This window comes from Apteryx rowi, unplaced genomic scaffold (genome assembly GCF_003343035.1).
Source record: "Apteryx rowi isolate R43461 unplaced genomic scaffold, aptRow1 scaffold_222, whole genome shotgun sequence".
Classification (NCBI taxonomy): Eukaryota; Metazoa; Chordata; class Aves; order Apterygiformes; family Apterygidae; genus Apteryx; species Apteryx rowi.
Genome location: NW_020448553.1, coordinates 1311507 through 1324128, shown reverse-complemented (window position 1 = coordinate 1324128; position 12622 = coordinate 1311507). Strand labels below are relative to the sequence as shown.

Genomic DNA, 12622 nt, shown 5'->3' with positions numbered 1-12622 from the left:
ATCACTGGATATTAGGCTCTCAGGTATGTCATGGCCTATTTCCTTTAAATAATTGCACTATTTTTGCTGTTTGCTGGGGATAGGGAGTTAAGAATGCTCGTGTGTTTTGATTCTTTACTGGAGTATTTTAGGTTGATAAAAATATCTCTCCGAGAGACGTTCTTAATCCTAGTATGTTTGTGCTAGCAAGCCTTCAGTTATTGGACACAGGATTGCACACAGGGCTATGGTACATGTGCAATGCAGCATAGCCTAGGAGGTCTGAAATGAGCACTGATAAGCACATTGCAAACTGCATATTAAACTCCAGTTTCGCAGGAGCTTTTTTATCCCTATTTGGCTGCACCACCTCCAGCAACAGAAGGGATCCATTTGTTCAAGTATTTGGGTCTCTACAGACAACGATTTAAGTTATTGCCCTAGATCCAGAATGTATGGCCTTCTGAGACTTTCATGGTCTTAAAAGCTACACCACTTTCCCTAGGCAGAGCTTGCTAAACACTACTTATGTGAAATCCTCTCTGACATAAGGCTGTAGCAATAGATGTGTAAAAGGAGGCCATAGGCAAGGAAAGAAACACACTTCTTCATATTCATGGTGGGTAGGATAAAGAATAATGGACATAATTCCTTTTCTCAGGAAAGATTGGGACAGGTCTCAGGAAACAAAAATGCTAACAAGAAAAATACTGAGGCCCTGGAACAGGGGGTGGAGGCTCATTTGGAAGCTTTAAGGAAAAGACAAGAGAGATCTGCCAGGAACAATACAGACATAGCTAACCTTGTTTCAGGCAGGAGGGTGGACTATTATGGCTCACTGATTAGTCTATTCCACCTGTTCAGCCTGTAATTTCCGTGACTTTTTGACAGGCACACTTAAAGTCAACCCCTGTTATTGTTATAATGCATCAAGGATTTTAGAATGAGTATCTCAGGATTACTGTGGTCTATACTGCTGTCAAGCACAGAAAAGGAGAAAAAGAAACACCAAAAGAAAAAGAAAAGTGAAAAAATGAATAATGGCTGGTCACCTTTTCCTTTACCACAGGAGATTAGCAAGCTTCTAGGAGATTTCGAATATGTATTTTCACTTTGAACAAGTGCTTGTAACACATATCAAATGACATCTTAATGCAATACTCTGTCTCTACACACAGAAACTATCTATATCCTRCCCTCTAAACACCGGGTCTTATCTTGGACCGTCTTTTAGAACATCGCTTCTGAATTCTGGTGTTTGGCTCATCAGAGATGGTGAGGTATTGATGAGTTACAGCTTGAGATATTTTGAGAGCTGTGTGAAATTCTACAGCATGAGGTACAACAAGTATGTGCAGCTCTGGAGAAATAGCTGACTGATAGAGGGGAAAAGTGGAATGGGTCTGAAACATTTAAACCTTGGAGAACCGTAGCTTTAATCCCCTCTCCTCTGTGCAAAATGAAGATTATTGCAGATATTTTGGTCTTTCTTGAAGAGTGAGTATTCAAAAGCACAGCAACAGCAATGACTATCTATATTTAAAAAAAATTACGCAGAAAATGACAACCTATCTCCTATTTGTTCCTATTACTACTTCATTATGTAACGATCTTTATTAGAGGCTGGCATTGTACCAGCAGTTCAACACAATTTTCACACTGAGAAGAAAGTGGAGATGAACACAGAAGGAAGTTACACTTCTAACAGAAATTTCAGAATTATTTTCAGAAATATATTATTATATATTATTCAGAAATTACAGAAATATTTTTATCTGCTCACATATCTTTGCCTCCCCAGGCATGGGAATAACAAAACAAGGGGAAGCACTTCTGGGTTAATATCACATTCTCTTGGAGTTAATCTGTATTAAACTATTGAGCTGATTTCTACCAATATCTCTTTTTAGGAACAATTGTAAAGTCTCTTAAATACAGTAATTCACTTTTTGAAGTTGGATGCAGTGATTGGAATGGTTTTATATTACACTGTATTTCTCATTTTCATGTAGTTTTCAAGGCTAATTAATATCTAAAAAAATTCTTTCATTTTATCACTTGAATCCTAATATCCTCAGAAGTGGCCATTTTCCAGGGCAATTTATTCTCTAACACATACTTGTAAAAACAACAAGAGAAGCAATTTCCAGTAAAATAATGAACAGCACACCCTGTCTGAAAAGAGTAAACAGCGATTTCACTGCAACTTCCCAATTACAGGAAAGTAAAATGAAACCTGGGAGTATTTTTTCCTGGTTGTAATCCAGAAGACAAGCAGAGGCTTTCACCTCCCCCACAGGGGAGAGCAACATTATTTAACAACTTACCAACAATTATTCCAGGTCTTCTATCCATTTCAACTATATGTGGGTGCACCCCTTTATATGCTGCATCACTCACAACTTGGGTGTTTTTTCGCACCCGCTCTGTTATAGGATCATCTACAACTGGGGTGAAGCCTCTGCCCTTTGTCTTCTCAAAATCTTCATGGTATTTCACCTGGAAAAACAAGAAGAATTACATTTTTCCCCAAGCTGCAATTGACAGCAAATGATTATTCTAYGCAACAATGCATACTTGTTTTATGAGGCACTTTTATTCTCTGGGTTTTGCACCATGATAGAATTGTTACACACATGAGATGGAGAAGACTTGGCAAGTCATCCAGCCTATCTCCTTGGCTTGATTTCCTGATATTTTGTTATCATTTTTGCATTTGTTTGACATTGCCACTGAATTGCGCGTTAAGTCAAGTGGCAAATCATCAAACTACAGTCACTCAAATCATAGAAAAAAAGGACAGAAAAGGTCCTGAAGAGGTCCTCTGGTCCATTCCCCCTTCTCTGAGACAGGATAGCTCCATAATGATGTAGAAAACTATGGCTGCCAATGAAAATGTTCCAGGAGTAATAGTTCTTAAAAACTCTTAAATACTTTCATTCACTGAGAATTCTGATTATATGTAAAGTTTCATATAAATGGTACCCTTTTGCTCTTTCATTTTGTCATATTCCAGCTGGTTTTATAAACAGGTTTTAGAAAAAATTGGACTTATTCTAAGTAGCCTGCTTTCAAAAAAAGAGAAAACAAGGTAAAAAAGGACAGTAGGAAGTGTTATATAACCAAGTGTTGGAACAAAACTGGTATTAGTAGGAGTTATAAAGGTATTATCCCTAATTACGCATATTTAATTTTTAAATAGTCTTTATAATCAAAGATTTAAATTGACAAACATTCTCACACAAGCAAATGCACACAAAACAATTCATTCCAAGACACAATTCACACGGGAGCCAAGAACGTGCACAGGCACAAGGTGATGTGTGTCACCTAATCCAGCCAAACTGTGATGCTCAAATGAGGTGTATATTTTTTAAAGAAAAAGAAACAAACAAAGGAACAGACATTTAACTGTTAGAAAACTGTTTATTAGTATTTTGAAAATGTTCATTACAGTCATATGCAGTTAGCAAACACTCTTTCCCTCAACAGGCATAAGAGGAAAAATATTCCTTCCATACTTTAGCAGAGTTTCATTAGTTACCTATATTAATGGAAGGCAAAAATCCAGTGGAAAGTCAAGTGCCATTCCTTAGTATACTCTAGTTATAGGAAAAAGGTACCCTACCATTGAGATGTTGTTTTGTGTTTCTTTGACATGCCTTAGCTCAGGTGTGTCTAGAATCACACTAYGTCTACCTTTCATCTGCCTCTGATCACTGCTGTACTTGACCTGCAAAACAGCAACAACAGCACATGTGAAGTTTTTGTTTATAGTAGACAGGATGGTGAGAACTACACCATGCAACGGTATCCTATCCAAACCACAGTGCCCAACATTTTTCTGGTTTCTTTCTTTATACTCATTTTCTAGCGATTTATTTTAAAGGGAAGATACAGATGGGCTAGTGTAGTGGTAAGATCAAAGGCACATTTATTCCAGCAATACTTCCTCAAAAAAATAGTAGTTACCTGAAAGTTACAACTCCTGACTTTTTTAATGGCATAAGTGAAATAGTACATTTATCAGCTTATAACTGATTACAAGTTAGGGTCAAGATAGTAAGAAAACACCACTCTGACTTCTCTTGGACATCTTTAAAACATATTTCTGTGGCTGAGGATAAGCTATCTTCTTATTACCTAGACAGATCCAGATTCTGTCCTCAGCCTACTTCCAGGTGAGAACCCTAGATCCCTAGGGAACTGAACCCTTACAAGCGGAGTATACTTTCGGCAGGCTTCATATTCATGTTTGATAGCTGGCCTTTTGCTAGCAGCACAAAAGCAATGTGTCTGGAATAAATCTGAATATGCCATGTTGTTTTCAAAGAGAACGTCTGGGCTCTGAAACTTCCTATGTTGCATTTTTCTAATTAGCTTTTTTTGGTGGCATTTTACAGACTTGTGCTAGAAGTATAGATGCAAGGTTAATTATTTGGAGAAAAAACTCTTAAAATTGTAAAACAGTAAAAGTAGTTGATATCACAAGCCCAGTGAACACCACTGCAGTTACCACTGGCTGGTTGAATATTTCACTATAAACTTCATTGTCATTTTTGTGTCATTCTTTTACTACTGGGCTCTCTTAGCTCCTATATTTTATTGTAACTGTGTACTGAATGTTAGTAAATATCATTTTAGAACCCTATACATCCACACTCAAAGATATGATCTCTCAAATCAGTCGTGCAAATCTATTTCAGTGTGCATTTGTGATGAGAGAAATAAAGTCTGTTTTCAAAGACTTAATGGATATGTTAGTGAATATATTGGTCCCAGATCCTCAAAAGAATTCAGGTTGTTTAACTGCCCTTAAAATCACATATTAGTTAAGTACAATAAACCTATGAAAACATAAGCCTTGGTATCTGTGTTTTCTAGGTAAGTTGAGAGCAATGGACAGAGAAACAGAAATATACAGTGTTGCATATTCTTCATACCTTTCTTAATTAAACAATGAATTTTCTTAGCAAAATATGCTTTAGAATATAAGGACCAGGTTCTTCTATTTTCTGGACAGAATAATTACTGTCCACATGTTTGCTAGGGTCATGGATGAGCATTTATCCTTGTAGATTTTGAGAAACAAAGTGAAGGAGTCATTTGGAAAAAAGCATAATTTTGAGAAGTGACAAAATTATTTAAATTGTTCAGTTGTAGGGGAGTTTGCTTCCTATTTTTAATTAAGTACCTCAAAACTAGCTGGCTTCAGTAAATACGCATCAGCATTTATGAACATATTTAAGACATACATAGTCACTTACATGTCAGCTTTTGTTGCTTTGTCCTTAGACAAATCTTCTGATAAACCCAACCTACATTACTTTTCTCTCATACACTCAGTTTTAAAGTGTTCACTACTATTAACTTTCATCTATCACCTTGAGACAGTAGCTCTGCATGGAAGCCTGTTCCATTTACCATTTGTAGGGATTTTGTCACTGATAGTGTTTCAGTGTTGGAGACACAAACTGTAATATAACTAGTCTGGTCCTTTACATCACCTTGTTATCATGACTTCTCCCTTGCTCCTTATTTGTACTGCCTGCTGCTGCTTACAACACCACAGGAATAATTAAAAAAACAAAAAAATTTTAAGTATCATCATAAAAGCCAGAATAAATATAGCATCTCACTCTTTACTGTTTAATGTAATCGGATCTCTCTAGACTACTCAGCTGTGACATATGTGGCATGTTGAGAGTGGAACAGATGACTATATGCTTCCATGATTTGAACCACTAAAAAAAAAAAAAAGAATAAAAGATATCTTCACAAAATTTAAATTCTCTTTTCCCTTGTCCTTTATTGTAATTTACTTCTGAAGTCTGTGAACTAAAATTTGGTGGCAAGAGACAAAGATTCTTGAAAGAATAATGACCGACCCCTAATGACTTTCTCCTTGAAAAATATTGGTTCCAAAACACCCACTTACATTTTTTGTAAGAATAATCAGGYAAGTATGAATATTTTTGTTGCCCATAAGTGCTGTATATATATTCAAAGGATAAAAAAAAAATCCATTCAATAGATGATGCAGTTGGATTCATTTAACGCATCGAATCTAAATGGAAAAGCACACCCTTGTTATATTCCTACAGTGACTGAAAATATAAATGACAAAAAGATTCAAACAACTTGCCGAGCTGATATTGTCTTGATTCTTCTTGACTCTCTCTATCTCAGGAGTGACGCTCACAGCAGTAGCTTTGCCAAGCTGCTCTCTGTAGTGARCCTATTATTTAACAGAATAAAATGGTACATACTGTTTCAGCTAAAGCAACATCACACTGTATTACATTAAAATGTATGATTTAAAAGGTCATCCAGGAAACAAATGAAAGCCTAAAATGCATTTGAAATTTATTAAAGCTCATAAAACTTGATTCTTGAAGCATAACCTTGAATTCTTTTGGTATAGTCTTAATGCATTTGTGTGAATATATACACACGTAGGCACACAACACCACCTGACATTTAACACACTAGTATTTGCCAGTATATAGAAATACCTTATATTTGGAATGGGGTAAGCCACAAACAATGTATTGATTTAAGAAGAGCAAGGGAAAACCTCAATTTCACCAATGCCTGCTGTAAATGCACATTTGTCCACACACAGAGATCCCATAAAGGATACCATCTATGTTCTAACTTTTATATTCTGTATATTTAGAGGTGATTTACCACAGTGGATGCAATACATCAGATGACTGTGAAATGAACCCAACTTTCTAAATTTCACCGCATGTTTACTTAAGTGCACTTTCAGCTCAGAAATATCCCCTCTGTCACTTTCCACAAAAGTACGCTTGCAGCAATGATGCATTAAATAAACGCATGCTCAAGGCAGCACCAGTATCTAAAGAAGAAAAATGACAGAATGTGGCACTGACTGACCAATCAGTCTGATGTTAACCTTGGCCCAAAATACTGGCAAGTCTGATATGGTACGGTTATTTAATAATTAGAGATGCTTGGATGATTTTTACCAATCAACAAAGTTTTATGCAAAATAAGTGTTTCAATACAAAGCAGAATGTTTTTATAAGCTCTCATGACTTGTACCATAAGCATAGCTGTGCTGACATACTATGCTCATCATTCTGCAGTGCATTGCGGCATTAAAATGCATATCCTTCAAACAATTGTCTTCCTCATGTGAGCCAGGTCTGATCTGTCCACATCAACATATCCCAGTTGAAAATTAACATCTTATAAAAATGCTGATAAATTGTCAAATGGATTAAAACTTACAAAATGACAGTTGTAAAGGTAATATAATTATTCAAGACTTAGTGTTTCTAGGAAGGTCTGAAGTTATACGATCTTTGCCCAAAGCTATTCAACGTTTTTAGCAGAGACCTGGAAGAGAATTTAATCTTTCCAGTAAAATTTGTACAGCACAAAAACTGGTGGAAGGTAAACAATGATGAGAGTAGGACAGTTATACATACTGGCTTGAATCACTTGGGAAGCAGGTTTTTTGGAACAATATGCATTTTAAGAGAGCTGGATGAATCACCAGAAATATAGGAATAGTCTAGCACACACTTAAGGTAGAGGGACAGTATTCTTGAAAATTAATTTGGAGAAAATGGCAGAAAATATCCCAGAGAAATGCTGTGGCTATTTGTAGCCCTATGAAATATGGGTGCCAATGGAAGTCCCAAGGAGAAAAATGGCTTGTCCCTCAAAGACTTATTAACAAGATACAGCTTCAAAAGTGCAAGAAGGGAAAAGCGTGCTCCAAAATTCCTTACCTTCTTCCACGTGTTCCCGAAAAAGCATGATTTTCTAATGGTTATTTCAGTCATTAAATACTAAATTCTGACACAAAGGTTACTGAGGAACCAGAAAGAGATAGGTGAAAGAGCTAGTGTTTGAGTACAATTGTAGCCAATTGTATTTAAAAAAGGCTATTTTTATTTAAAAAAAAAAAAAAGCTGTCAAGATTTCCCACAAATATCTAAGACACAGAATAACATTCCAAAAAAATTGCAGCCTTTAATCAAGATTGTGCCACTTCACATGCCATTTCTGAACAAAGCAATGGCTTTTCACAATTGCTTCCTAGGAAATGGTTTTCAAGTAATTCCATTACTGAGTCTGTGCTTAACTAAAGAAAAGACACAGCTTCTGGAGGCAGAACTTTGTACTCATCCTCTGCACCTAGAAATTATAGAAAGGATTAAATTAGAGCAACTTCCCATGCTGACATTCTCTTGATTCCTCTTGACTCTTTCAATCTCAGGGGTGACAGTCACAGGGGTAGATTTGCAGAGCTGTTCTTTGTACTGAACCTAGTAAACATGGCATAAGATATTACACAGAGACTTCCAAGTAACACAAATACATCACTGTGTTAGAAATCATTACAGAGCGCACTGCATTTAGCTGGAAAATATTATTCCTTAATAAACACCCACATCTTTCCACACGATACTTAGTACTTACCCTCTTGCAGTTCCCTCTATTTCAGACAGCGAGACAATTGATACTTCAACACATCACTCTCATTGACGTTAATCAAAGTGCAAGGCTAAGCAGTTATCGTTTCACTGTTAATTGGTTAAATTAGTCTTTCTGGACAAAGAGGAACTAGCACAAGCATCACAGACATATTCACAGAAGCACCAACACATTTAATACAGTAGAGAGAAGAGTGCAAGCAATGAATATGGAGCACACATTGCTAATATTCTTCTGGTTTTCCTTAACTCTCCTTAGTTCGGGTGGATCAGAAATAGTTGTTGCATGCTGAATTTCTTCCTTGTATTTAATCTGCACAATAAATATTACAAATATTAGCACCTTAAAGAATATACAGACAAGCACTAAAACACAACATACATTTTGTAATCCTTCCCTTACACTTAAGTGCACAGCTAGACCTACCAACACTCCTGACATGATCAGGAACAGTTATGTTTAATTTTTTAAACGGGTCGCTATGGTCTTGGGTGGATCTTGTTTGCCATGATACAGCACAGAGCGCATATAACAAGCATGGTATCTGAACACTGCTACAGTGGGAGTAAGCATCATGTGGGATTGTGGCTACCTTGATGATAACTAGAATGCTGCATATACCACTTGGAGACGTGTAGCACTTTAACAATGACTTTGTCTGCTATTAGCTTGCTAAGGAGTCTACCAGTCCATTACAGGAAGCAAACTTTTCACAGATGTGTCCTTAAAAGGGTGGGCAGCTTCAAAGTCTAATTCAAGTTCTCTGAAAACACACACACAGACACATTGTGGAGAATGCAGATCATCAGATTCCAACACTGGGAAATCTATGATGCCTTGGAAGATGCTGTCATATATTTAGTGTTGCTATTGCCATATTTAATCTCTTTTAAATAACAGCATGTTTGGATATGGCAAAGATGCATAAAACTAGAAGACTTCARTTATACAACATATGTACCAAAACTGGAATTCAAGTTAATGAGAAAGAGTGTGAAGTTAAGTGGATGTGCTCCTGGAAAGAAAGGCAATATATTTTCTGGTTTTCCATATGCTATCCAATAGCACAATCTTGGGCAAATCTGTGCAATGTCTTTCTTACTGCCTATTACTAAATATCAGTGCAGTACTCAGTACATTGAGCTTCAAATCTCTTATTCCAGTGTAATATAAACAATACTCATAGATCATGTCATTCTTTACAGTAACATGGCATGTTTTCTTGCTCTTTACAATGGTAATAAAACAGCAAAATTCATAAAAACATTCAGAATTGTGTATGCAGTGACACATATTAGATGGAAATATTTTTCATTAGCCAGACTCAAGGAAGTAAAGAATGGTAAGAACAAGGGAACAGCATAATGAATCAATTTGTATAGTTTTATATTTATGTGGCAATCAAAACTTATTTTAAATAAATCTTTAAGGTTGCAAAATCCAGCACTCAAAAATCAGAAAAATGGCACAATTAACTTCAATGTAACCTTAGTTCTACCCCTTATATAAATGTTTCATATAGAGTTTTTAATATATTTTATACTACTTCATTTTTTTCATGTTTAAGTGCATTTTAACTTTCTTTGTCTATTATCAAAAACTGTTTTTCTCAAGACAATTCTGCCTCGTTCAGTGCACAGAGTCAATGGCCCTTACTTAGAGAGTAAGACATAAGATTATATAGCACTCGCATTCAACAGACAATTCCCACTGAATTGTTCTTTGTAAAATGGAAAGCCAGAGAAGACAGCTCAATGGCATAGTATAAAATCATATACTTAGGGATTGTCTCATCAGGCCTACATGCAGGGACTTGAATTTGGCTTTCTGCTTTTGAGTATTGACTTTGTGACCTCAATACCATTCCCTAAAGGTTCCTCCTGGGGAGGCAATTTCTCAAGATTTAAAAACAAAAAAAGGCAGGGAGGGAGGGGAACCCTGCACAAACATACATTCCTTTGTGTGCCTTCATCTTAAACCGTTTGGTTTGTAGGATAAGGCACTATCCTTTAGACTGACTGCACAAACCCATAAGAACAATCATAGATTGTTACCTCTGTGGACACCATCGTTAAAGAATGAAAAAACATTTTGCCCGAGGGTTTCACAAATACATACTGACAGCAGAGACATGCTGGACCTAAACAGTCTGTTTCAGCTCTGGAGGGAAGTATCCATGCACAGAAACACACCACCCTGCCCATCTTTCTCCACAGTTGGCCTCTCCAATTTGGCCATGACCAAGCCCTTCRACACTTTCAGTTCCTCATCCTAGTCTCTTTTCCCCCAAATCCACTCTACCAGAAGTCACTTCCTAGATAAATATCAGCTCTTCTCTAAGACACGTACTGCTGGAGATTGCCAAATTTTTGTAACACAGGCAAAACAACTTATTTTTCTCTAGTCTCATTCCTGGAAATTGTTTTAGCTGAAATTAAAAAAAAAAGGACAGAAAAAAACAAAAACAGCTCAAAGCACAGACAGGAGTGGAAAATTTCAGTCCAGACTACTGAAGATTGGCAGAAGTACTAAACCACTGGAAACAGGGTCTTTTAATAGAGACTACTAGGTAAGCTTAAAAATTGGCAGTGCTACCAGTCCTTAAAGTAATTTAAAAGTGCTTCAAAATGTTCATTACTTGAGCTTTAATCAGGTCCCAGCCTTTGTGGTACTGAGTGACATATCACAGGAGTTTCCTCATAGATTTTATGCCATCAAAAACACACAACAAAACAAAAATCTTCCCCCAAGTATTTTCTTCCCAGTGCTGTGTTCAACCCATCCTGCCTCTCAAAATAAAGAAGTAACAAAAAAATGCTTAGTTATTTGTAACTTCTCAGTTCAAATTCAGCAGTTACAGTCCATGGATATAATGCTTGCTTTTGAAGTTCTACAAGATCTTGACTCCAACTATTTAGGAGGCTGTTTCTTCCTAACAACTCATCACAACAGGTTAGATTAGATGAACCATCTTGACTGTCACCACTTTTTTTTTTTTTTTTTTTTTTTTTTTTTTNTAAAGATTTGAAGATAGACTGTTCTCAGCTTTGTCTCCAATGTATGTCATCTGAAAGAATTTGATCACTTCCAGATCATGATGCAATGGACTTTCTTTGCATGGTTTGGTTTTATGTTGATCATTATCTTGGTTTGTTTTCCTGGTTTACTTGGTTTTCTTCCACTGCATATGAGCTTCAACTGCCATAAAGTTTCACCTAGGTCAGCAAATAGTTTTAAACCTGTCCTAAATCCTTCTGGCTTTAATAAACCTTTAATAAATATTGTACAATACCAAAGTAAACTTAAGTACACTATATATGTAATAAAATATCTGCATACAATATTAACTTTTCATGTAGGCTAGCAATATTAAGGCCATGTTACTTACCACTAATGCATTTTGCATTTCTCTTGATATGGGAAAGATGCAAGTGTGTCAGATGTGTTTACTAGCATACTGATGCACCTTTTGTTTTTCCCTTTATCACCACTGTTTATGATTTCTAAAACAGCAAGAACACTGCATACTATTTTTCCATGTCACTTTGAAAGACATTGAGAAAAAAGCATTAGAGTAAGACTACTCTCAATAAGCCTCTCACTGTGTGTATATGTGCGTGTATGTGTGATTAGTCTTAAAGTAAATGACTGAGGTAACTGGAAATTAGAGAAATTTTTGTTTCTAGGACACCAGTTCAAATGTGACTCAAAAAGAAACATATTTGCTTAGACCAAAAAAAAAAAAAAAAGTAAAACAAAAAAACCCCCACACTCACAGCTTCCCAACCAGAAAGAGTAAGTCAGCACACAGGAACAGACTACTGCATTTAGGACATGTGATGACTTGCACTGAATCTGCAAATTGTCCCTGGCAATATGACAAGATGAAAAACATGAGCCTTCCAAAATTTTATGGAAATTACCTAACTGCCCTTACTTTGGTAGGAAATGCAGTATTTAATACTAACTGGTAAACAAGGAAATTCTAGTAGACTAAATATCAGATGTGCCTTCTCTGGATTTGAAATAATACCTAAACAACAAACTAATGTCATGTCCATGAATCACTTTTAAACTTTCCTTTTAAGAAAGTTTCTAATCATCAGAAACGTCATGTCACAAACAAAGAATTGTTCCAAAGGACAGCACACAGAAAGGTCCAAACAAC

General features: G+C 36.2%; 1 protein-coding gene across 1 annotated transcript in view; it reads right to left on the bottom strand.

Moving 5' to 3' along the window:
* The window catches only part of NEBL (nebulette), a 91287-nt gene that overhangs the window by 30258 nt on the left and 48407 nt on the right, over nt 1–12622 (bottom strand). Inside the window, exons 19-23 of the mRNA XM_026064960.1 lie at nt 8674–8766; nt 8194–8285; nt 6125–6218; nt 3608–3712; nt 2307–2478 (exon numbers count right to left, since the gene is read on the bottom strand). Of these exons, the coding sequence (XP_025920745.1) occupies nt 2307–2478; nt 3608–3712; nt 6125–6218; nt 8194–8285; nt 8674–8766 (556 nt within the window). The remainder of the gene's footprint in view (nt 1–2306; nt 2479–3607; nt 3713–6124; nt 6219–8193; nt 8286–8673; nt 8767–12622) is intronic.